We start from the raw sequence: 25281 nt of genomic DNA, 5'->3' as shown, positions 1-25281 counted from the left end.
GGCCAGCCCTGGCTCGCTTGCTTCCGGCCTGGGTGCTCCTGAGCAGTAGCCTGTCCCAGGTTCTTGTTCCCGATCTGCAGATACAATCCCCACCTGGTGCAAGGGTCAGAGGCAAGGATGCCAAGGGCTGGGCACAGACAGGTGCTCCGTGAAAGATTGCCTCGAACAAAGATGCATCAGGGCTCTGAGTGCGGGTGGGGTGCTGGCAAGGGTTGGGGGGCCCAGACAAGCTGTTTCTGGTCCTCTGAGGAGGCACCTTTTGTCCAGCCCTGTGGGGTCTGCTCCTTAAGCTATGAAACACTCCAACGAAATCAATGGAGCCTCCCGTGGTCCTGCCAGGGTCTTAGCAGTCTGGGCTAATAGCAGAATACCAAAGATCGGGGGGCTTAAACAACAGACTTTTATATCTCACAGTTCTTCAGGCTGGGAAGTCCAAGCTCCAGGTGGCAGCAGATCTGACGTCTGGTGAGGGCTCTCTTCCTAGTTTGCAGACAGCCATCTTCTTGTCGTGTCCTCACCTGGGAGAGACAGAGGCCACCTCTCTGGTGTCTCTTCTAAGGACACAGATTCCCTTCCCGAGGCTCCACCCTCATGACCTGACTCCCTCCTAGAGGCCCCACCACCAACACCGTGGCACTGGGGATGAGGTGAAGGGCGCTGACAAGCAAGCCATTGGCCAGAGTCACTCAGCGGTGCAGGGGTAGATTCGGGACTTGAATTCATCTCTGGAGAAAAGATGCTTGGGGTTCGTCACCCGTGGAGGAGAACGATAAGCCCGATCTCTTCTCCTTCTAGAGCAGCACAAACCCCACACTGATGTGGAGAGGAAAGTGTCCCAGGCCAAGGGGAGAGTGGGGTCAGGCCTCAGGGGTCCTGGCCTTCAGCACAGGACACTGGAAAATGGAACTGAACCAATATTGTTTGCACGTGTATTTGCAAGGCTTGCTGTAGCATCTCCCAGTTTAAAAGCCAACAAAAGAAAACCCTTGCTCCTCCACCTTCCCAGCTATTGTCCTAGGCACGCTTTCTGCCCCAAGCGTCTGAACACCATCTACACCCCACCCCCTCTTTCCTTTTTCTCACCTCTCATTTGCTCTAAACCCCAACTCTGCCTTCTCTTCCCACCTCTCCATGGAAACTGTGCTCATCAGATCACCAGCGAACCCCATATTGGCAACTTCAAGATATCTTTAGGTTCTCCTCTTATTAGATCTCTCCACATAATTCAACTTCTCTAGAGTGAGTTTCCCTCCTCCTCTGCAGTTCCTCAGGACGTGGGCCTTGACCATCTCTTCTCTTTGCACCTTCTCTCTCTCATCCAGTCTGATGGCCCTAAGACTCCTTTCAGTCAACAAATACATATTACGTACCTGGTATGTGCTGGGCACTGTTCTAGGCACTGGAGAGAAGATAGAACAAAATATTTGGTTCCTGCCCTCATGGAGCTTACATTCTAGTACAGGAAATGGATAAAATACAAATAAATATATAATATCATGTCAGCTGGCATTAACTAGACTTACATAAATTGTTAAAGAGATGAGGAGGAGCAGATTAATAACATGGAGAGGCTTTAGGTTTCAGACAAGATGGCGGCCTCGCATGGGCCGAGAGAGAGGACTTTTTAGCCATGTCTTCTTTCTCTCACACATCTGAGGCAGAGTATTGCTCATCCCATCATTGTTCGAGGGCAGGAAAACAGAACAAGCCCGGGGTACCATCCCAACCCCAGCTGGGGAGGGGCTTTCTATGAAAGAGGGTGGTTGCCTCTCACTGGGTAGAAACTTCACTGTAAGGGCTCAGGGTTGCCGGGAGGTGGGTAGACACAAGGGGACAGGGGGTAATGAGCCCAGCACTGCTAGAGGCTCCATTCTGAGGTGGGCCCCCTCCTGGCTTACCTGAAGGAGTGTGTGCGGGGGACTGGTGTCCTGTCCCCAGAAAGACAGAGCCAGCCGGGGCAGCTGATTGCTCCCAAGAAGGTCAACGATGAGCTTGCAGGAAAGAACACTGAGATATCTGTGGAACTTAACTCCTATGCCAAAGGCTGCAAAACTGAACTAATGGGAAAAGACCAAATAGGAACTTTAATCATAATAAAGATCTACCAGAGGCAAAGAATAACAACACACGTATCAAAGGACTTGTATCTAGAATATATAAAGAACATTTGCAACTCAAGAAGAATGTTTTTTTTTTGGGCGCCTGGGTGGCTCAGACGGTTAAGCGTTTGCCTTCGGCTCAGGTCATGATCCCAGGGTCCTGGGATCGAGTCCTGCATCGGGCTCCCTGCTCCTTGGGAGCCTGCTTCTCTCTCTCTCTCTCTCTCTCTGTCTTTCATGAATAAATAAATAAAATCTTTAAAAAAAAAAAAAAAAAAAAAAAAAAAAAAAGAAGAATGTTTTTTTTTTTAAAGATTTTATTTTTTAAGTCATCTCTACACCCAACGTGGGGCTTGAACTCACAATCCCAAGATCAAGGGTTGCACACTCCATCAACTGAGCCAGCCAGGCACCCCAGAATTTTATTCTTATTAAAAGCGCAATTTTAACGGGCAAGACTTGAATGAATGCTTCCTCCCTTCCCCCACCAAAAATACAAAAATGGCCAATGAGACCATGAAACATACAATGTTATCAGTCAGCAGGGACATGCAAATTAAAAACACAGGATACCATGACACAGCCATTAAAATGCCTGAGATGTGGAAGTCTGACTGCCCCAAGTGTTGGAGAGGATACAACACAACTGGAAGAGTCTCATACTCTACTGGTGGGAAAATCAAGTGGTACGACCACTTGAGGAAAACAGTCTGGCAATTTCTTTGAAAGTTGCACATCTGCCATTTGACCCAGCCATTCCCCTTTTAGGGGTTTACCTGGGAGAAATGAAAGCCTTTGTCCGTATAAAGACTTGAATGCAGGGGCGCCTGGGTGGCTCCATCGTTAAGCATCTGCCTTCAGCTCAGGTCATGATCCCGGGGTCCTGGGATCGAGTCCTGCATCGGGCTCCTTGCTCAGTGAGGGTCTGCTTATCCTTCTCCCTCTGCCTGCTGCTCCCCCTGCTTGTGCTCTCTCTCTCTCTCTCTCAAATACATAAAATCTTTAAAAGAAAAAATAAAGACCTGTATGCAAACATTCATAGCAACTTTATTTGTAACAGCCCCAATCTGGAAACAGTGTCCATCAATGTGTGAGTAGATAAATAACTTATGATATACAGCTACAATAAACATGAATGAACTATGAGGACACATAATAGAAAGAGATCTCAGAATGATTATGTTGAATAGATTAAGTCAGATGAGGAAAGAGTCCACACTGTGTCCATGGAGTGGCTTGTAAACAACAGAAATTTATTTCTCATGGTTCTGAAGGCTGGGAAGTCCAAGATGAAGATGCCAGCAGATTCAGGGTCTGGTTTGGAGACAACAGTCTTCTCATTGTGTCCTAACACGGTGGAAGGGGTGAGCCAGCTCTCTGTGGCCTGTTTTGTTTTATAAGGGCATTAACCCCATTCCGGTGGGCTCCCCATTCATGTCCTAATCACCTCCCGAAAAGCCCCACCTCCAAATACCGTCATACCGGGGGTTTCCACCCAGGAATTTTGGGGAGACACATTCAGTCCATAGTAATAGATATGCCCAACTTGATCAAATCGCACCCTTTATGCCAAAGTTTGTTGTATACCCCAATAGAGCTGTTAGGGAAAAATGAGAACAAGAGTAGAGAAGTAATGGGCAGGAGTGAACAGTAGGTTGCAAACAGGAGGGTAGGTTGGAAATGTGAATATGGAGCAGTTAAATTCCTAGCACCCGTCCAAGGCACTCACCCTGGTGGAAAGCGAGGCACTCATCCTGGTGGACTGGGAGCATTCTGAATAGTGACACCTCTCACATTTGTCCACCTTCCCATACTCTACCCCCAAAATGCTTTCAGTCAGGATTTCTCTCTGAGGAAACCGACCAAGCTAACGGCAAAGACCTACAGATATTGCCATGGGGGCTCCCAGTGAACCAGCTGGACTCCTGCTTCGTTACCCTACAGTGTGGCCCACAGTCAACAAACAAGCGCTTCCCACTCAATAGAAAGCTCTCCCAATGAGGATTTTAGTGCCTCACTCAGCAATCTGAGGAGCCCGCAACGGATGGATCACTAGGCCTTTGAAGAAAGTATGTCTACCTGAAAGTTACCCAAATGAACAGAAGCTGAGAACCAAGAAAGAATAAACCACAACACAAGGAGGGGCGCCTGGCTGGCTCAGTGGGTTAAGCGCCTGCCTTAGGCTCTGGTCATGATCCCAGGGTCCTGGAATCGAGCCCCACATCGGGCTCCCTGCTCAGTGGGGAGTCTGCTTCTCCCTCTGCCCTTCCCCCGGCTTGTGTTCTCTCTCTCACTTGCTCTCTCAAATAAATAAGTAAAATCTTAAAAAAAAAAAAAAGACTTAAAAAAAAAAAAAAACCACTGGAAGAATGAGGAGGAGAAACCAATCCAGCAATGGTAATAGTTGGAAATATGAATGTACTCCTCTCAGAAATGGGCTGATGAAGCCACAGAGAGTGGCAGGTGGTCATAAGACCCTTTACCATTTTTGTCTTTATTTCCTGTTTTGAGTCCCCCCAAAGTTGGACTGTTTTCACTGTTTGATAACAAATAGACATATTCTCCTATGCTCATAACTGATGTCATCCACTATCATCATGATTCATGTTTTGGGTGTTAAAAACCACTTCTCCCCTTTGGAACTCAGGGTCAATATTCGGATGATCTGCTGGAATGAAGGTAAGACGTAGTAAAGGGCCCCCTGCACGCTCATCATCTATGGTCCCTTGACCCTGGGCTCCTTTCCAGCTACTACCACACCTCTCCTTCCCTCCCAGCCAGTACTTGCCCCCGGAGAAACATGTATTTACCAAGAGTCTCCTCCTTCTCCCTCTCCAATGCATCGGCTTCTGTCCTAAGGACTTTGCTGGAAGAGCTCTAACCAGCTCTCTCAATGCCTTCAAATGGTCAAATCCAATGGATTGATTGATTTTCAGGGCTTATCCCCTGAGACTCCTCTGCAGCATTTGACCATGTTGGCTATCTGGTCCTGGAACTCTGTTTTTTTTAGGACACGAGCCTCTCCTGATTCTTTCCAGCTTGTTACCTACTTCTCTGCAGATTCTTTCTCTGCCCACCCCTTCAAGAGCAGTGTTTCCTTCAGCTCTTCCTCCTCAGCCATGCCCCCTTCTCACTCTGCCTAGTCTCCTGGGCGATTTTACTTATGTCCATAACTTCAATTGTCCCTTTAGGTGATGACTCACTAGCCTCTTTCTTAAATTCTAAAACTGTCCAATGGGACTCTCCATGGGCACTTCAAACCCAGCAGGTCCCCAAATTCTGCAGAGCGTCATCATTCCCTTTTACCTTTCTCATGTATTTTTATCTTGCTTGCATGATTCCAACCATCTGTCCATCCATCCATCCATCCATTGATCCATCCAGTCACGTAAGCCAGAAACCCGGGTTTACCTCAGTCCCTCCTCTCTTCCACTTCAGGTCCAAACATTCTCCAAATCCTAAAGATCCCATCTTCCAAATATCTCCTGCATTCACTGGTATCTTCATTGCCTTAGCTCATGACCACACCATCACTCCCCTGGGCTATGTGAATTTTCCTCCACTGGGCCCTTACCTACAGTCTCGCTTAGCTTCACTCCTTATTTCTTTCTATTTTTTTTTAAAGATTTTATTTATTTATTTGAGAGAGGGAGAGTGAGAGCATGAGTAGAGGGGAGGGGCAGAGGGAGAGGGACGAGCAGACTCCCTGCTGAGCGGAGAGCCCAATGCGGGGCTCGATCCCAGGACTCTGAGATCATGACCTGAGCCGAGGCGGACCCCTAACCAGTGAGCCACCCAGGCGTGCCTCTCCAGAAGCTTTGAATCTCGGGTGGCTTGATTCAGGGCTGCAGGAATACTGCTTGCAGATTCCAGCAGTAGTCACAACAGTAGCAGTCTGACAAACCAGAAGCTCGCTCTACCCAGACTCTTGGCACCTCCTAGTCCCTGTTCTTTTCCAGACCTAATTCATGAGCCTTTTTCTTTTTTCTTTTTTTCTTTCTTTCAGGTCTGTGAGTTACCAGGTATTCTTCGAATGAGTCCCTTTTCTGTTAAAATTAGCCCAAATCTATTTGTTACTTGTAACTGGGAAGATGGCTCTAAAATCCAGACTCATTAATAAGGCAGTGAGTGGCCTCCACCTTCCCCTGCACCTCCTTCTGTCACGACCCCCCTGAACCATTCACTGCAGACTGCAGGGTAACTCACCATACCCCGAACACACCACACCTAGAAAATTCCTCCTCTTCCTTCCCCTTTGAGTCTCAACTTGTGCCACTTCTTCCGTGAAGCCTCCCTTGCTGCTCCCAGGCACTCCACCTTCCGGGGGGGGGGGGCCCTGGTACCCCCCCATCACATTTTACTGAAACTGCCCCCTTACGTGTCTAACCCTCCAAAGTGGGACTAAGTACAGCCTGGCACACAGTAGTACTATGCTCAGTCAAAGCCCCCCTAAGCCTGGCTCATCCCCAAAATGGGGATAATGACACCAAGTTTCTTTTTTTTTTTAAGATTTTATTCATTTATTTGAGAGAGAGAAAGCACAAGGGTGGGGAGGGGCAGGGGTAAAGCGAGAGAGAGAAGCAGACTCCCCGCTGAGCAAGAAGCCCGACGTGGGACTCGATCCCAGGACCCCGAGATCATGACCTGAGCTGAAGGCAGATGCTTAACTGACTGAGCCACCCAGGCGCCCTGACACCAAGGTTCTTACTTACAACCTGCAGACAACATTTCTTTTTTTTTTTTTTAAGATTTTATTTATTTATTTGAGACAGAGAGAATGAGAGAGAGAGAGCATGAGAGGGGGGAGCGGGAGAGGGAGAAGCAGACTCCCTGCCGAGCAGGGAGCCCGATGCAGGACTCAATTCCGGGACTCCAGGATCACGACCTGAGCCGAAGGCAGTCGTTTAACCAACTGAGCCACCCAGGCGCCCTGCAGACAACATTTCTTAAGCATAGATGCTAGAAGGATGCTGCGTAACTTGGAGAATTGCCAGGGAAGGACCAGGCTCAGCTCGGGCTCCGACCAGGAAGGAGGGGCAGCCAGGGCACAGCCAAGGGCAGGCTGGTCCAGGCACCGTGGCACTGGCTCATGCTGGTCCCAGCAGGGGGACCTCTGGTCTGATCTTGTATCTGGACCTACTGCTTAGGTGTGTGTCCAGTCCCACTTGTGGGGGCAGGTCAAACATTTACCTGGCTTTTTCAGCTTCTGATTGAGAGGGAGGCCCTGTCTCCCACCAAGACTCACACAACGGGGACATCCTCAAATATGGGGGGGACAGTTCAGGTGCTCAAGGTTTTCCCCTCAGTGACGATGCCCCTTGCGCAAAGCCAGAGGGTTGTAAGGAGGATTAAATGAGATAATGCCTGACCCAGTGATTCTCACATATTTCCTCTAAAGGCAGAAAGGATAGAAGGCATCCCTGTCAGGAGGTCCAGCCCAGAGCCTCAGGCTGCATGCTTGTGTTATATTCATTCAACAAGCACTTGCCGTGGGCCGGGGAACACATCACTGAAGAGAAGAGACAAAATCCCTACTTGGTGGATCTATATTCTAGTGTTTATCTTTAAAGCCTCATGTCTTACTTGAAAGTGAGTGCAGACTTTTGCATCCTGTTTCCTAATGGGACCATAATAACGCACCCGTAACATCCAGGGCTTGTTTCAATACAGAAGTAAGGGCTTCCTACCAGTGGGCTGGTGGCCGCCCTGCTATTTGCTTGAAGATACAGAGAACCGTGTCTTTATGTGTCCATGTTTGGGCAAGTTCTGGATGACACCAAGAACAAAACTTAACCAAGTCTGGGGTGGGGGAGGGAAGGGAAGCTGGGGAGCCCAGGCCCCTGTGGGAGTGGGGCAGAGGGTGAGAGAGATGCCGGAGGGATCTGGGGCCTCGCCAACCTCTGCCAGGGTCCAGGAACCATCTGAAAGCCCCTCCGACCGCCTGAGGCACCAGAAAGAACCACATTTTCTTGTGTGGGGGTTCACGTAAAGAACAGTCCCAGTTCTTTGGCAACGAGAGTGCTCTTGTGGGCCAGTGGTTCGGGGCGGACGGGCAGCTGGTCCCTGGATCAGCGTGGACTTGGACCACTGCGGTCATCAAGCGGCCTTGGGGGATGGTGAGCTGTGGGCAGCACTGGGCAGCCGGGAGCCCGAGGGGCGGGCAGGCTACAGCCAGGATAAGGGGAGTGACCTTCTTTGGCAGCTGTGCTAAGAGGGTGGCGGTGGCCCTAAGGTTTGTCAGGGCCAGATGTAGGGTGGGAAGGAGGCCCAGAGGGACCCGCCCACCCCATGAGCAGCCTGGTTGCCCAAAGGGGTGGTTTTGGAGGGCTTTGTGGCCTAAGGAAACTCACTGTCTTTCCCAGGCAAACCACTGGAGGGATTTATGAAAAACAGATGGTGGTTGGCGTGGAGTGAGGGGATTGGGGTTGAACTGAGCTTTTCCTCCCCTCCCACCCCGGATCAGTAGCAGACCCGGGAAAGACCACCTGGGGTAAACTCTCCCCAGCCCAGCCTGGCTCCAGGAGAGACCCTCAGATTAGAGCTCCCATGTTTGGTCAGCTAAAACAGGGTCCCCACAGACTTGCTGTGGTGGGGCAGTTGTGGACAAAACAGCGACAAGAGGTAACACGTACGGTGCTCACTGCATGCCAGGCACTGCTCGGAATTCACTGTTCCTCCTCACCGTCCTCTGGACGGTGTAAGCATTGTCCCCATTTTCACAGGCACAGAGAGATTAAGCAACTGGCCCAAGATCACAGAGCTAGTAAGTGGGCAGAGTTGGGATTTGAACCCAAGCAGTTGGGTTCAGGATCTTAAACCTTGCCTGGCATTGGCCTTGCACTTTGTACTCAAGAGGGGGAGGGTGGCCAATATTTTTTTCAGTACCGACTGACTAGGTGATTTATTATCCCATTCATTTTGTCTTCAGGGATATCACTACTGTCATCCCCATTTTATAGATGATGAAACTGAGGCTCCCCGACAAATTAATGGATCTGAATACAAGTCTGTCTCACTGCAAATCTCAGCACATAATAGCACCTCAATAAACGCTGAGCCCCTCCCCTCTTCTCTGAGTCCAGAGTCTGTCCTGGACTCATGTCTGTCCCAGTCTCGCTGCAGTGCCCCACCCAGGGGTCCTGCCCAGCGTCCCCATCTCAGCCAGACCACTTCCTGTTGGTGAGCCAGCCAGAAAAAGCCAGAATGAACGCAGACCCTAGACAGGGGCTGATTGGAGCCTCTGCCGCCCCCGCTCAGCCCACCCGCCTCCTTACAGGGACCTTCGGACAGGAGCCAGGCGCGGACAAGGGCCGCATGGATCAGCAGCCGGCGGCTGGCCCCCGGGGCGGGCAGCCAGGTGCCTACGGCCGCAGGAGAGAAGGGCCCCTCTTCTCGCCACTCAAAGGTGGATTGAGGAAGGCTGGCTCCGTGATTTTTCCAAGAAGCTTGTCCAGAGCCAGAGAATGGGAACATCTGTGCCCTGAGCTCTGTTCTGGATGCGGCTCAGGCCACAGTCTGGGGCTGACGTCTGCTGGAGACAGCCCTGCGTGGAGGAGGTTCTGGCTTGCTGGCCGGTGTGGGGGTGCAGGGGGGTGCCGGTCTGGCTGGCCAGCTGATGAGGGCAGCCGCTGGCCTCCACCCCAGGAGACAGGGAGCCCAGGCCAGGCAGGCGAGCAAGGATGGGGCGGGAGGCTTGGGCGTCAGGGGCCTTCTCCATTGACTGTGCAAAAGCTCTGGGGAGACAGTGGCATTCGAGCAGGTGGACCTGGGGCCACGGCTCCTCTTCCCCAGGCCTCGAGACCCAAGGCCCCTTCCTTTCCTTTTTGCCTTTCGAGATAGGCATTTGTGTGCACCTCTTAGCTCTTCCATCCGCCTAACTTCTCGCCAGCTGAGTCTCCCTCTAACTCCTGGTTTCCCATTTGGTATATTTTCAAAATTTAAATTATATTTTCTTGAAAATGTAATATATCAAAGTCAAGATGCTATAAAAAGCTATACAGATCTTCCCCGACTCCCAGTGGAGTTACATCCTGATAAACCCATTGTAAATTGAAAATATCATATAATGAAAATGCATTTAATACACCTAACCCACTGAACACCATAAGCTTAGCGTCGCCTACCTTACGCATGCTCAGAACGCTTACATTATTAGCCTACAGTTAGGCCAAGTCGTTTAACACAAAGCCTATTTTATAATAAAGTGTTGACTATCTCATGCAATTTATCGAGCACTGTCCTGAGAGTGAAAACCAGCATGCTGTGTGGGCACAGAAGGGCTCTCAGTGCATCAGCTGCTCACCCTAGTGGTTTGCGTGGCTGGCTGGGAGCTGTGACTTCACTGCTCCTGTCTGGCATCGGGAGACAGGATCGTACCCGTGCTTTAAGAACATCACTTCTCCGGGCATCTGTGGGGCTCAGTCGTTTAAGTGTCCGACTCTTGATTTCTGCTCGGGTCACAATCTCAGGGTCGTGAGAGCGAGCCCCACCTTGGGCTCCGCACTCAGCAGGGAGTCAGCTTGAGATTTTCCCTCTCCCTCTGCCCCTCCCCTACTCTCTCTCGCTCGCTCGCTCTGAAATAAATAAATAAATCTTAAAAAAAAAAAAGAATATCACTTTTACTTGTGGCTGCATCCCCCTCCTCCTCCCCTTCCTCCCCTTCCTCCCCTTCATCCCCAACAACAGGTGACTATTCCATTAGATCCACGTGTATCTTTCTGGTGCTTCTTTATGCAAATCAATCAGATGCAGATCTACTTCTTTCCTCCCCCTCTAATTATATTAAAAATGTAATACTCTACATCATTCTGTATCTCCCTGTTTTTACTTGATATATCCTGGAGATCTTGCTTTATCATTACTTTTGACAGTAGCCTCCTTTTTTCCAGCTGTATAGTATTCCATCTCGTGGCTATTCTATAGTTTATTAACCAGCCTCCTAAAGAGGAGCACAGGGGTTGTTTCCAGTCTTTCCAACCTGATTTTCAAATGAGATCTTGGGTGAGAGTTTGATTCATGCCAGGCTGCTCTGGTTAGAGAAGGGGTGAGTGAGGCTGATGCCCTACAGGCAACCTCCACTACCCCTGCCAGGCCTTAGGAGATCTTCACCAGGACCTCAGCACTCGAGGGAACAGCCTAAGAACCACGGCTTCAGAATCCCAATCTGCTTATTTTATTTTATTTTATTTTTTTTTTTAAAGATTTTATTTATTTATTTGAGAGAGAGAGAATGAGATAGAGCATGAGAGGGGGGAGGGTCAGAGGGAGAAGCAGACTCCCTGCCGAGCAGGGAGCCCGATGCGGGACTCGATCCCGGGACTCCAGGATCACGACCTGAGCCGAAGGCAGTCACTTAACCAACTGAGCCACCCAGGCGCCCTGCTTATTTTATTTTTTAAAAGGATTTTTATTTATTCATTTGAGAGAGAGAGAGATTGAGATCATGAGCAGGGGGGAAGTGTAGAGGGAGAAGCAGGCTCCCCCAATGCAGGGCTCAATCCCAGGACGCTGGGATCATGACCTGAGCTGAAGGCAGGCACTTAACCAACTGAGCCACCCAGGTGCCCCCAATCTGCTTATTTTATAAATGAGAAACAGGCTCAGCACCAGGACAAGGCTGATCCATGGTCACAAGTTACCCTGTGGCAGATCTGGAAATAGAAACCAGGTCTCTGGGGTTCTGCCCTCCACACTAGTCCTGTTTCATCCCCAGGGGTAACGGACCAGGGCTCTGGGGCCACGTGACTGGAGTCAACGGCAGATGTTCCCGTGGACCCAGCCATGGACCCCAGGCCTGCCTCTCTCTTACCCTCGGTTTCCATTGTCTCTCCCACTGCTTAGGGACAGCGCCTCACACCCCCAGCAGAAGGGGCTCTGGACGCACTAAAGGAAAGGTGAGCTACCCAAACAGGACGAGGGAATCGGGGCTACGGAGCCAGACCCTTAAGTGGAAAGTCAGGAGCGAGCAGGAGCGAGGAAGTCTGGGAGGCCTCCGACTTCCGAGGCACATGTAAGCAATTTGTGTCTTTGAAAAGAATCACCGGAGAGTTTGGCTACCGGTAAGTGACTGAGAAAACATATTTCATGAAAGAGAACTGTATTTGTTGCCAAGCCAAGGTTGAGGGCAGGGAGGGTCTGTCGAACCAGAAAGGATTTAACCAATAGACAGGAGCTTAGCAGGCCAAGAGGAAAACAAGCAGAGGGTGGATGGACACGGAGGGAGGCCAGGTCACACCTGCAAGGCTGCATCTCCAAGATGGGCACAGACTAGGGACACGGGCAAGAGGCAGGGCTTAGAGGGCACCGGGGGTCTCTGGCACCACCTCCCCCCATCCTGGAGACGAGGAAACGGGCTCAGCACAGGTTTGTGGCAGACCTGGGGAGGATGTGGCCTAGTTCCAGCCCTGAGGATGCTGCCGCCGCCCTTGTCATAAGCGGGGTGTGGCAGTGCAAATGGAACCAGCCTGGGCGCCAGGAAATACGGGTCCTCTCTGACTCTGCCACACACTGGGTGACTCTAGGCAAGCCACGCCACCTCCCTGGGGGCCAGTGGTAGCTTCTCTATGACCAGATGGTAGGGCTGAACGGGGGCGGGGGGGGGGTGGCTTTTAAACTTCCTTTTGAGCTCCAAAGTGAGGGGACTGGACCTCGCCTTGGAGTTGTGACAAGTGGCCCTTACTCCCCATCAGCTGGGGAGGGACGGAGAGCCACCATCACGAAGCATGAGCACTTGGACAGGGAGCACCTCCCCTGAGCCCATTCCTCCGCAGTGCTCTTGCTGAACCCGGGGATGGCCTGAGATGGAATTCCTCATCGTCCTGGGAAGCCAGACTCAGGGTTGCGTTCAATGTGATTTAGGAAAACAGAAGAATGTGAGATTGCTTGCACCCAGGCTCGTGGAATGAAATGTGTCCTAAAAAGCCAGTATGATCTTGCTTAAGATTTGCCCACCATGGGGCTTATGGGTGGCTTAGTCGGTTAAGCCTTTGGCCCAGGTCATGATCCCAGAGTCCTGGGATCAAGCCCCGCATTTGGCTCCCTGCTCAGCGGGGAGTCTGCTTCTCCCTCTCCCTCTCTCTCTGTCTCATGCTCTCTATCTCTCAAATAAATAATTAAAATCTTTAGAAACAATTAAAAAAAAAAAGATTTGCCCACCATGGGGGCATCTCCCGTAAGCCCTCTCCATCCACCCAGCCTGCCCTCTGTGTGAAGAATGCATGCCTCCTCCCAGTAGAAAGATAAGTGGCAGCAGGTGGGTCCGTCCCTGGCCCCTCACCCACGGTTCCGCTTGCGTCTCGTGACGGAAAGGACACAGTGCTCTGAGGCTTTGTGGCTGGGAGTTAGAGAGGAAGAGGCTTGCAGCTCTTTCCTGGCTACCAGTCACTGTATAGGGCCTTTGGTCTCACTGAACATGCGCACACGCACACACACACACACACACACTGCATGCACGCAAGCACACCTTTATTTATCACTTTTTTAGAGAGGGAGAGGTGGGGAGGGCGAGAGGGAGGGCGAGAATCTCAAGCTGACTCCCCGCTGAGCGCAGAGCCCCATGCGGGGCCTCGATCTCCCAACCCTGAGATCACGGAAATGTGGGTGAGGATAGAAATGCCGAACATCTGCTTGGCAGCTCCTGAGCTTGAGGCAAATTTGGGGCAATCAGGATCCGTTGATTTTTGAATCAATGGCTCAGACGCTCAGCGAATGGCACAGCTGTTCCAGAATTATGCTCCCCACTCCTTGGCCTTGTCGAGAGACTTGTTTTATCCCAAACCTCACAGCTGGGTCCGCTGTGGCCTTAAAGCCATGAACGTGTTTTATCTCTTTACGCTCCGTGTATCCCCGGAGACACGGGGTGGTTCGGTCCTTATTGACCTCCAAGGCTCTGAAAACTGAAAAAGAGCTTTTAACACATTCATTTGGTAACAAAATGTGACCTGAACAGACGTGGGGCAATGAACTTGTATTTCACTTAGTGTGAATGTTCAAGAGTTCAGCTGAAGAAACACTAACGCGTTTGGTTACAAAGTGCTAGCAGAACCCGCCGGGGTGTTAACGTAATAGAGAGTACGTGCACCATACTCCCTGTGTGGAGCTGAAACAGTCTGATTTCTGAAACACATCTGACCTCAAGGGGTTTCGGAAAAGCGACTGTGGATTGTACTGCTGACCCCATTTTACAGATGAGAAAACAAAGTCTCTGGGAATTTAAGTGCCTTTTCAGAGAGCACACGGCTAGGAGGTGGGAACAGAGATAACGAGGTCACAGCTGTGGCCCTGAAGCCGGCGTTTCAGCAGGCCCGGTGCGCGCGAGCCCAGGACCAAAGCTGGAGGCTGTGGGGACCCAGGACGCGCTGCAGAGCCCATGGCCTTCAGCCCACGGCCTCCTTCCACAGTGAAGAGACACGGGTCTGGGCCTTTCCTCCCTACAGCCAACAGCAGAAGAGGCTGCCATCTGAGGTGATGCAGCCCCACGGGGAGGAGGACAGGCTAAAGGGTGAGCGGCCTATGCCTCCGAGTAAAAGCAAGGCAGTGGGGACAAGATGCGATGTGAAGTAGTAACTGTTTGAAAATTTCCCCCCAATTTTGCCTTAACGTATGACCTTTCCTCCTCTGGGAAGGGAGACAGGAAGCCAGCATTACCCCAAAGTGGAGTGTCACAGAGGAAGCACAGAATAGAAGACTATCATGCTTGATGTTAAGTTTCAAAGCTGTCATCCAGGGGCTCATCTGGAAAGGGCTAGGAGCGGTGCTTACCTGGGTGAGAGGATTTTCTGGCCCAGGAGGCTGATTAGTAGCTTCCAATCCAGGGAGAAGGAGGGGGTTGGACGTGAACAATGGGGTGGTGCCTAGATGCTGATGGAGGAGGCTTTTCAGGGCATCCCAGGGGAAGGGGGGTGCATGGAGGGACCATAGCCTCACACTCCCTACCTTTAAGCACAGGATCTAAAAGAGGAGGACACCTGTAGCTGGGCCTTCAGGAGGTGGTAGCCCCGAGGATGGAGCCAGGATGGGGCTGAGAGGGGGCAGCAGAGTGGAGATGGCTGGGTAGATTCTGGGGTCTGAGTGGCCCTGAGGCTGCCCAGCAGATAGATGTCTCATCATCCGGGAGGGATGGTGCAGGAATGGATGCATATCGTCCTTATGATGCAGGAATGTAACCAACTTTCCCAGTGCTCGGTGTGGGCCTGGAACGTAACTGAGAGAGGGAGAACCACGGGCCTGTTGGGTTTCCAAGTCATGACAGGGGACTCCATGGTATTGCTCAGTCCACTTGCCCATGAGAGTCTACCCGCCCCGGGGGGGGCAGCTAGACCTCACACAGGGGCCTCCTCCAAGGGGTGGGGGGACGGGAGTGCCTCCCCCAGCCCTGCTCCCTCCTCAGGAAATGCTGCCTGGTTCCAAAGGAGCTATTTGCTGAGAGGCGCCTGCAGGGCTTAAGGGCCAGCCCTCAGAGCCAGTAGCCAGCCTCCAGCCATTCAGGGCTTTGTCATTTTTGCTAATAATAAACCCTGGGGAAAAGCTGCGGCTGGAAAGAGAAACACAGAGCAAACCCTGAGAATCTGCCTGGGCTTCACAGAGTTCCTTCAGGCCCCAGTTGCTAGTGGGGGCCTAGAGCCGCCTGGCCTTCTAGTGGGCACTGTGAGGGAGGTGGAGGGGATCACCCTGTCTGTCCCCCAGTCTGTTCCCCACCAACCTCCTTGAACTCACCCTGTGACTCCCAGCTGAGGCTTAAAGACAACTCTGGATCCATTTAATAATGCCCCAGAGAGAGGGCTTGGGGAAGGAGAGGCAGGGGATTTCCAGCTGTGTGGCCCTGGGCAAGGCTTGCCCCCCTCTGGGCTTTAACTCTCCCAACCAAAAAGCAAGAGGTTCGCCTGAGCTTCCAGAGCAGCCCCTTGTCCATGCTTATCTATGAGTCAGTAAATGGTGCCCCCATCAAAGCACATCCTGGGTTTGGCTAAGCCCTGCCCAGCCCGGCTGCCGTGCCTGTTGGACCTGGAAGAAGTGAGCCTGGGACATAATGGTGGGGGCGGGGAAGGGAAGAAGTAGAAGGAGGGCAGAGAGGGGGAAGGTGAGGTGGGACACTCTGAGTTACAAGGAGGCTGTGGGGCACGGAGGAGACACTTACTAGCTGGATGATCCAGGGCAAGTTACTCAACAGAGCCTCAGTTTCACCATCTGTGCAATGGGCTTAATACCTACTCGGTGTCAATTACATTAATAAAAGCATGTAAAGGGGCGCCTGGGTGGCTCAGTTGTTAAGCGTCTGCCTTCAGCTCAGGTCATGATCCCAGGGTCCTGGAATTGAGCCCCGCATCGGGCTCCCTGCTCAGCAGGAAGCCTGCTTCTCCCTTTCCCACTTCCCCTGCTTGTGTTCCTGCTCTCGCTATGTCTGTCAAATAAATAAATAAAATCTTTAAAAATAAATAAATAAAAGCATGTAAAGGGCTTATCGGAGGGCCTGGCACATGGCATGCTCAGGACACGTCCCTCCCGCTCCCCCTCACTTCTCAAAGATGAATCCGAAGGCCTCAGCCCGGCTCTGGTCCCAAGCACGTGCAGGCTCGAACTGCTGCAGGTCAGGGGTGCAAACCTGCGTGTGCTGGAGGTGGCCCCAGATGGGTTTGGTTCTCCTCCACGGTGTTCTCCAGAAGAGATGATACAGAATTGGCATTATTTCTTCCTTAAGTGTTTGGGAGCTGCTCAGTGTTTCAATTCCACGTGCAAATCCCAATTTCTAGCTTCTTTTGCAGCATCCGGAGATCTGATAACACGGGGCCTGCGTTCCCTTAGGACGGCGGCTGGCTGGAGCCGAGCAGCTTCTCTGTGCTTTATGTTGCTTGTAATTCTTCATCTTGGCTTGTTTTTCTATTTTTTCCTTCTTTATAAGCATAACTTGACATAAAACAGGCATAGGATCGTATCACACATGCTCGGTTTCCCCTCCAGCGGGCTCGGCCTCCAGCCCACTCACAGGAGCGCCCACCCCCCTCCATCCAGGGAACACCCACGCCATCCACCTGCCACACAGCCTTCAACCTGTCCCACATGCTCTGGAGTCATATTTTGACATACGTGTCCGTACAGAGGCACATGTTTGTAGGGGATATCTGCAGATTTTTCCCCCTGTTTCATAAATATGAGGTTATGTTATGGAGGCGTTTCTGCATTTAGCTTTTCGACCGTCCCCCCACAGGTGCAGCCTGTCCCCCCAGGTTGGCCTCGGTTCCTCAGCGCCTTTACTAATTTCATACCCTCAGTGGCTCCTGTAGGCCTCTCCACTGACTCCCTATTCTCTAGATCAGTGGGCCTCACCTACGGGGGACCACGGGTTAGGATGAGGGGCCCTTGGATCCAGCTGACCGCCATATGCTAGAACAGGGGTCTGCGAACTTTTCTCTAAACTTTAAAAGCTACGATGAAGACTAGACTTTTATTTTGGGGTATTCATCTCGGCTTCTTAGAGCAACTACCACCCATTACCATAAACGTGGTCGCTTAAGACAACCAGAATGTATTCTCTTGCAGTTCTGGGGACTATAAATCTGAATCAAGGAAGCGGCAGGTCTGGGCTCTCTCTGCAGGTGGTAGGGGGGTCCTGCCTCGCCCCTCTTAGCTCCTGCAGCCCTGGGCTTGCGGCTGCTGAACCCCAATCTCCACCTCCATCTGTGTATCCAGATTTCTCCTTCCTGCCCCTGTCGGATTTAGGGCCCACCCTCAATCCAGGGTGATTTCCATCTCGAGATCCTTAACTCCTTCCCTCTGCAGAGGCCCTCTTTCCGAATAAGATCAGTTTCTGAGGCTCAGAGTAGGTATGAATTTGGGGAGGTGGCGCTCTTCAACCCATAATGGTTCTCTTTCAAATCTTTTTTTTTTTTTTTTTAACAGTGTCTTTATCCAATGTGTTAATCTACTAAGTATATTCGTTTGCTGTCTCTTTCAGGTTGGTGTCTGTTCGTTGGTTTTCTTGCGCCCCAGTCCCTTGACCATCACTCACGGTGAATCGTATCTTACCAACATTTAACATTCTTTAAACCCCATTTTGACAGGACTCCTTTCTCTTGTGAGAATCCTTGGCTGCCTGGGTTTGGGGAGTATTCATCCAGAATAACTGCATCTGCTCCCTGCTGCAGAAGGCCCTCCAGGCCAATCGACTACTGGGCACTAGTCTTGATCATTTCTTAGGCTGGGAGCGACTGCCACTCAGAGATCACGTATCTTCGGGCCTCAATCCACAAGAAGAGCAGACTCTTCTAAAGCGGTCCTGGCTTTATGGAAGTGTCTTGGCTCCAACTCCTTCCCTTGTGCCAGCCCAAAGCCTCATTTCCTGACCCTAGTGGATATAAAGATTGGCCTCCAGAGTGCCATGCTCTATTCTCTCTTCCACTCCCCCACACCACCACCCCCCAACCCCACCCAAGCAAGCAGAAACCTCAACTTTGCCACTTAAGATCCATGAAATCCTGGAGCAAAGGATTTAATCCTAAAACTCCTCCCCCTCTTCTTTGCCTTGTTAACTCTAACTTTCCCTTTAAGACTTAGCTTCCAATCACCTCCTCCAGGGAGCCTTCCTAGATTTCACCAGCTCCATCTGCCCGTTGTTCCCAGACTGACACTTCTGAGCCTTTGCCCTACTGTGAAGCAACATGGGGTGGGCAGCACACTGCAAGCTCCTGGGTCCTACAGGTCGGTGTCAAGGTGAGACAGAGGGTGGCGGAAGGGAGGTGTGGCAGGAACGCAGATGGGTGTGACGGGCCTGAGCCCCAGCGAAGAAGTCGGATTTTAGCGGTCAGTGATGAGAGCTCCAAGGAGGCTCAATCAGATGCCCACTTTGGAAGTGTCACCGCGGTGGCTAGGAATAAGAATGAAGGCTGGCCAAGAAGCTGGGTGGCCAATTTGGAGGCACCCAAATTCCCCAGCCCAGATGAGTGACGATGGCCCTTGAGCAAAGGCTGTTCAGGGGCGGACGGTGGGCACAGATTTATGAAATATTTAGGGAGCAAACATTCAACAAGTCTTCATGATGTGGAGGGGCCGAGAATGCCAGACGTCTGATGCTCCCCCCTCTCTCTCTCCTGCTCCCTTACCCACCTCGGACCCCCTCCTGGGCGCTCCCCCCTCTCCGCCCCCCCTCCCCTGGGCACTGATACACCAGGCGCTTTGGGTAGGAAGTCTAAAAGGGTTTCAGAGGGGCAGAGTGGGCTCCTGCCTTCCACAGTCTCCACGAGGAGCCTCCCCAATAAATGTATTCGTCCTTCCCCTACCTTCTCCTGGACACTTGGCTTGTGTGTTTCAGGATGGTTTGAATTTTTTCAAAAAAATTAAAATTCTCGGCCGGGCGAGCCAATTCCAGTGAATGACCACACAGTAAAACGTGACAAGGGCCCCATTCACAGGCCCCGACTGCGCGGAGCTGGTCAGGCGGCTGGAGGCAGCTCTTGATGAATCAACTTATGTTAGAAGGTCAGTGACTCAAAACCCCTGGGAGTCGGGCTGAATGGTGACCCGAGCATTTGTGATGTGCATGGAAGTCAGCCTTCGTTGTCTTGGATGACAAGACCCCCATGATTTCTGATTGATTGACTGATTTTTTTTTAGTAATACAATCATGTTTTTCTTTGTAATTTGGGTCCACATAAAAACTTATTTTTACATTATTATAATCGTAATACCTGATTTTGTCTTTTTAAATTGTTTATAATCATTTTTCCACATTACCATGGTAGTGTTCATAATTACCTTTTTATTTTATGTTTTTAAAATCACGTTACTGAGGTATAACTGACATGTAAAAAGCTGTAAATGTTTAACGTATATGATAAACGGGACAAATATACACCATGAAACCATCACCACCATGAAGGCCATGTACATATATACCACCTCCAAAAGTTTCCTCCCACCCTTTTTATTATAATTATTATTATTGTGCGTGCGTGTGTGGGTGTGGGTGTGGCAAGAATACTCTTCCGACGCCATGACTGCTGATTTCAAGTTGTTCATTCAACCAAAATCTGTGGGGTCCATGCTGTGCCAGGGACTGTTCAAGGCCCAGAAACCCAGTGGTAAATGCCAGACCCTTGCTCTCACAGAGCCCCCCTTGAGTGGGGGAGTCAGACAACAAACCCATAAACTTGTTAAATACTTTAATGAGATAACTTTGAGCAGTGATGAGCACAAGGAAGAAGACAAAACAGGGTCACAGGACGGAGCATGAAGAAGGGCAGATGCTACTTTTAGAAGATCCCTCTACACAAGTGATGTCTTTTGAGAACAGGAGGACAAGAAAGAGGTGATCATGTCCCAGAAGGAAGAGCTGTGCCAAGGCCTTGAGGTGGGAACAAGGTGGCTATCACGAGATTGTGTGCATCAGAGTTGTAGGATCTGGAGGGTTAAGAGTGTCCAAAGATCAGCAAGCACTTGAGATGGAAGGTCACAGAAAATGAGCGAGCCAACGTGTGAGCTGGATGGCTCACCAGCGAAGGTGGTGAACATACAACCACCCTATGAGCCAACAATTCTACTCCTCAGTATTCTCTCATCAGAAGCGAAAGTATACTCTGCAAGATGTATGCAAGAATGTCCACAGCAGCTTTTTCATAATGATCAAAAGCTGGCAACAGCCAATACATTAATCACCAGGAAACCAGCTCAACAAAGGGTGATGTATTCAGACACAGAATGTTAACAATACAAGGAAATGAAGCACATACACACACAACCTAGATGCATCTCAAAAACCTATGCTGGGTGGAAGAAGCCAGACACAAAAGAATATATACTGTAGGATTCCAGAATAAGATAGACTAATCTAAGGTGGGAAAAAAATCAAGACAGTGGTTGCCTCTTGGGGTGGGGGGGCGTCGATCAACTCAGAAAGGGTATAAGGAAACTTTCGGGGGTGATGATATCACTGCAAATTTTCGTAGGTTTGCAACACGCAGGTTTTCACCTTTCCCAAAACTCACTGCTTGGAACTCTCAAGACTTGTACATATTGCTGTATAGAAATTTTACCTCAAAGAATAGAGAAGAACCATAAACAAATTTTGAACTCTGGAATGCTAGAATATTTAGGACTGGAGTGAAGTGCACTGATGTTTCAACTACATAAGAAAAAAGATACGTGATGGAGGGATTATGTAGGCTAATTGAAGAATCGAGGCAGTGGGTGGATGGGTGTTCCAGTACCATTCTTCCAAATTAGAAAAATTTCACGCCCCGTGTTAACCCCCAATACACACATTTTGAACAAAAATCTTATCTATTTAGGTTGGATCAATGACAATGCGAGTCACAGAAGACAAAGCACCTCTAACCTGTTTCTGTGTTTTGTTTTACAAGGTCCATTGTATATAAACCAGTCTCACAGAAGTAATAGGGATGGACAGAGATTTTTAAAAAGTTTCATCAAGCTCAGGATATTTATTTTTTTAACTTTTATCCAAAGCAAGATAAACGGTGAAGCTTTAAAACATTCATTTTCAGGGCTTCTTCGGTAGCCAGTTTCAATAATTATCCTGAAAAATTATAGTTAAATAATCTTTCAATGAAAAAATGGATCTGGACCCATGAATTTTTTTATGCATGGATTTTTTTGGATGGAAAATAAATTCCAGTCAAATGCAAAATTCCATTCCATTCCAATTTATTCAAAATTCAAAGTGTTTCATCGTTCTGTCAACTGATAAATTTTACAAATATGTAGAATCGAGATATGCATATACTACCTTGTTGTTAAGTGTTTTAAATTATGGAACACATTTTTTAAAGGTTTTATTTTTAAGTCATTTCTATACCCAGCGTGAGGCTCACACAACCCCAAGATCAAGAGTTGCATACTCTACTGACTGAGCCAGCCAGGTGCCCCAAATTATGGAACACATTATAACAATCTGCTGAAATTCTATTTTTTCCAAATTTCTATTTTTTTGTTTTTGTCCTTTGATCTTATCTGATATTAGAAAGCATGGTGATATGGAAACCATATTGTGTCCACTGACAGTTGAATGGATAAAGAAATTTATACACACACATACACATACACACACACAGAGATATCATTCAGCCCCCCAAAAGAAGGAGACCCTGTCATTTACAACCACATGGATGAACTTGGGGGACATTATGCTGCATGAAATAAGCCAGACACAGAAAGTAAAAAACCCTGCATGATCTCACTTACATGTGAAATCTCACAAAATCATAGAAGCAGGGAGTAGAATGAACGGTGCTTACCACGGGGCAGGTGATGGGAGATGTTGGTCAAAGGGTACAACACTGCAGTTATGTAGGATGATTAAGTCCAGAGGTCTAATGTACCGCATGGTGATTATAGTTAAGACTGAATTGAATCTTGGAAATTTATTAAGAGAGTAGATTTCAGGTGCTCTCAGCACACACACACACAAAGGTAACTGGGAAGGGATGATACGCTAAGTAGCTTGATCATAGCAATCATGTCACCGTGTATCTGTATAGCAAATGATCACGTTTACCACTTATATATATGCGATTTTTATTTTTAAAGAGAGCAGCTGGAAACATGAGTCAGTGCCCAGTTACAGGGGATCTTAACTGTCCCATGGAGAAGCTTGGATTTTTCACCTTTTCTGGGATTTTTGAGAAGGGTAATGACATGATTTAAAAAATAAAGTTTCTGGAAGATTCATCTGACATGTGTGCACAGGATGGCTAATTTAGTAAAAATGATATAACATGAAAAAAAATTTTAATCAAAAGCATGGCACAATCCTTTCCTGGCAGGGAAGTATTCAGGTCATCAAAAATAACTGAGGATATGGGATAAATACGCAAATCTGGTTGTCCAACTGACATATTTTAAAAAGTTGGGACAAACTTATGTTGCGGAAATTCCAGGAGTTTGTTCCATAGCTTGAATAGTTCCACAGGACCTTCCCCTTCATGACCATTTTACTTCATAGAGAATAATAGCTGTTCGCAGGTAGCTCCCGTCCTATCCCATGGTAAAGACAATCATTTTCAGCTTAGCATGTTAGCTTTCTGTAGTTCACACTTTTTCTCTCTTCACTAAGCCTACTGTTTAGTTTTGCTACTTTTTTTTTTTTTGGCAAGACATTCTCGATAAAGGGAAGCAGTGCATGGATTCACATTCTGGCCCAATCTCCTTAATTTGGGGAATTACTTTTCCTATCATAGCAGCTTTGCCAGCAAACACACTCCTACGCAAAGCTAAACTCCAAGCCACATTTGCTGACTCTGATCATTCTCTTGAATCTTTCGACAATGTCAAGTTGCTATAAAAGTTTCAAATGCCTACTCTCACTCTCTGTACTAACCTCGCTGTGGACCCGTATTAGCACGAATCCACAAAACCCACTTTGACCGACCCCGTACGGAGCCCTCTCTGCGAAATGATGGGTGATCCAGGATGGGGTGTAAAGTAGAGAAAACTGTAAGGTCCCACAGCCCAGGGATGCTCTGATTCTGTAGTCCAGGAAGGAGACAGTCTGGGCAAACTAAATGCTCAGCCAGGCTACCAAACGTTTCTGAACACGCTTCTCCTAATACTAAGGGAGGTCATTGATCCAGATGGCCAACCCAGAGAGAATCTTAAACCCATGCTCCGCGACTTACTCTGTTTGGTTCAGCAACACTGGGAAACCCTGCTCCTTTGGGAGTTATGAGAAGGCCCCTTGGAAGCTCCTAACCTTTTGTTGTTCTCAAAATGTCTTCGAGAATATGACTATGGCCCCTCATTCCAGAAATATGCATGCACATACCCCAAAATATTGTATTCAGTTGCAGGGCCTTTATAGACCTCCTATAATCCACCCCAGGACATTCAAGGGATCCTAGGAAGCTTGCCTTGGAGGAGTAAGTCAGCCGGTCCCTGTACGACCTTCCCCTCAGGTGTGGGTATACCGAGTCTTGGGCTCATACTCAGGGCTCCCCCTTGTGGTGCCCCCCAAGTGCCAGAGGTTTCCAAGTAGGCAAGAGAGTCCTCGTGAGGCATGGCAAGGAGTCGGGATCCTCCCAATGATGTCTCCCATTTATCATCATGGTCCTGCCTTCCTGATATGACTCGGGGAGTTTGGGGAACCCCATTGTATAACCCTCCAGAAGGTAACTATTGAAACCTTTGGGGAAGGTGGGTTGCTGTTTTATTCTTCAATATTTGGATCAAAACACTTCCCAGAGAGTTAACTGTGGTCTGTTGTGTGGATCCTGAGGAAATGAGGGGTTCCCTTCTGACCTGGGGCTCCACTGGGGGCCACTTGCCACAATAGGCCGTGAAAGCAAAGGGCAGGGAGAACTGGGCAATGTTGGGGAAGGGGGAGAGAGAGAGAGAGAGAGAGAGACGGGGCGGGGAGAGAGAGAGGGAGATCAAGATGCAGAGTCTGGCAGGGATAGGCCATTCTCAGCCTTTGTACTACACTAACCTCGACTTAGTGGGAAGTCATGGTTGAGTTGTAATCAGGACAGCAACATTCACTTACACAGAAGCCTCTGGGATTGTTCCCCAGTATAAGAAAATGGCAGCTATCCAAGGAGGGCTGTTCTAAAAAGTGAGAGAGGGATCCTAAGCTCAAACACTAAACACTCGTCTATTGCAACCGGGTCATGTATCTAGCTGTTGTCAGTAGGGACGACCTGAGAAACAAGAGTGACCCATTTCAACTCTTACAATGACATCTCTTAGTGGAGATGAGGATGTTCTGAGGGAGATTTAGCCTGTGTGTGTGTGTGTGTGTGTGTGTGTTTCTGTTCTGGTGATAGAGGACGTTACCTTGGCCACCCCTGGGAGATCATCTAAGAAGCAATGTATAGAGTGCGCATGTAGGGTCCCCCGAAAACAGGTTACTCAGGGGTACGACAGTGGCTCAAGAGCCCTACTCTCCTGGAAGAGTGGTGTTTCAAAGGTCAGAAAGGAAAGGTGGCTGAGCCCCAATGTGGGAGTCCCCAGGGAAGGGAAGAGTCCATTCCCGAGCTCCCGGGCAGCCCACCCCGAGAAGGCCTGCTTGAATCCACTCAGCCCAAATGGATTTCATGAACCCTGGCTAATGTGTCGCAACCTTCAGCGTTTGAGGATACAGGCTGGGTCCTGCCCCCATCCTTTTTGGCAGGATTGAATGACTTGCTCAAAAGGACACAGCCACTTAATGGCAGACTTGGGATGAGAACCCGGGCCTCCA

General features: G+C 49.5%; 1 protein-coding gene across 5 annotated transcripts in view; it reads left to right on the top strand.

Annotated features, from left to right (window-relative positions):
- ISG20 (interferon stimulated exonuclease gene 20) overlaps nucleotides 1–24383 on the top strand; it is a 44969-nt gene extending 20586 nt beyond the window's left edge. The window contains exons 3-4 of one of the 5 annotated variants that reach the window (XR_010404840.1): nucleotides 11940–12157; nucleotides 18155–24383. Coding sequence is in view for 1 of the 5 variants with exons in the window: in XM_064569908.1 (XP_064425978.1) it covers nucleotides 11940–11996 (57 nt within the window). In the remaining 4 variants the exon portion in view is untranslated. Of the gene's footprint in view, nucleotides 1–11939; nucleotides 13578–18048 lie in introns of those variants that run through there. The other 4 variants (XR_010404837.1, XR_010404838.1, XR_010404839.1 and 1 more) reach the window with 4 other exon arrangements.
- The last annotated feature ends 898 nt before the right edge of the window (nucleotides 24384–25281 follow it).

This window comes from Mirounga angustirostris, unplaced genomic scaffold, assembly GCF_029215605.1.
Source record: "Mirounga angustirostris isolate CCGP_5_RB_7025 unplaced genomic scaffold, mMirAng1.0.hap1 SCAF_9, whole genome shotgun sequence".
NCBI classification, from domain to species: Eukaryota; Metazoa; Chordata; class Mammalia; order Carnivora; family Phocidae; genus Mirounga; species Mirounga angustirostris.
This window is presented reverse-complemented; position numbering and strand designations above follow the sequence as displayed.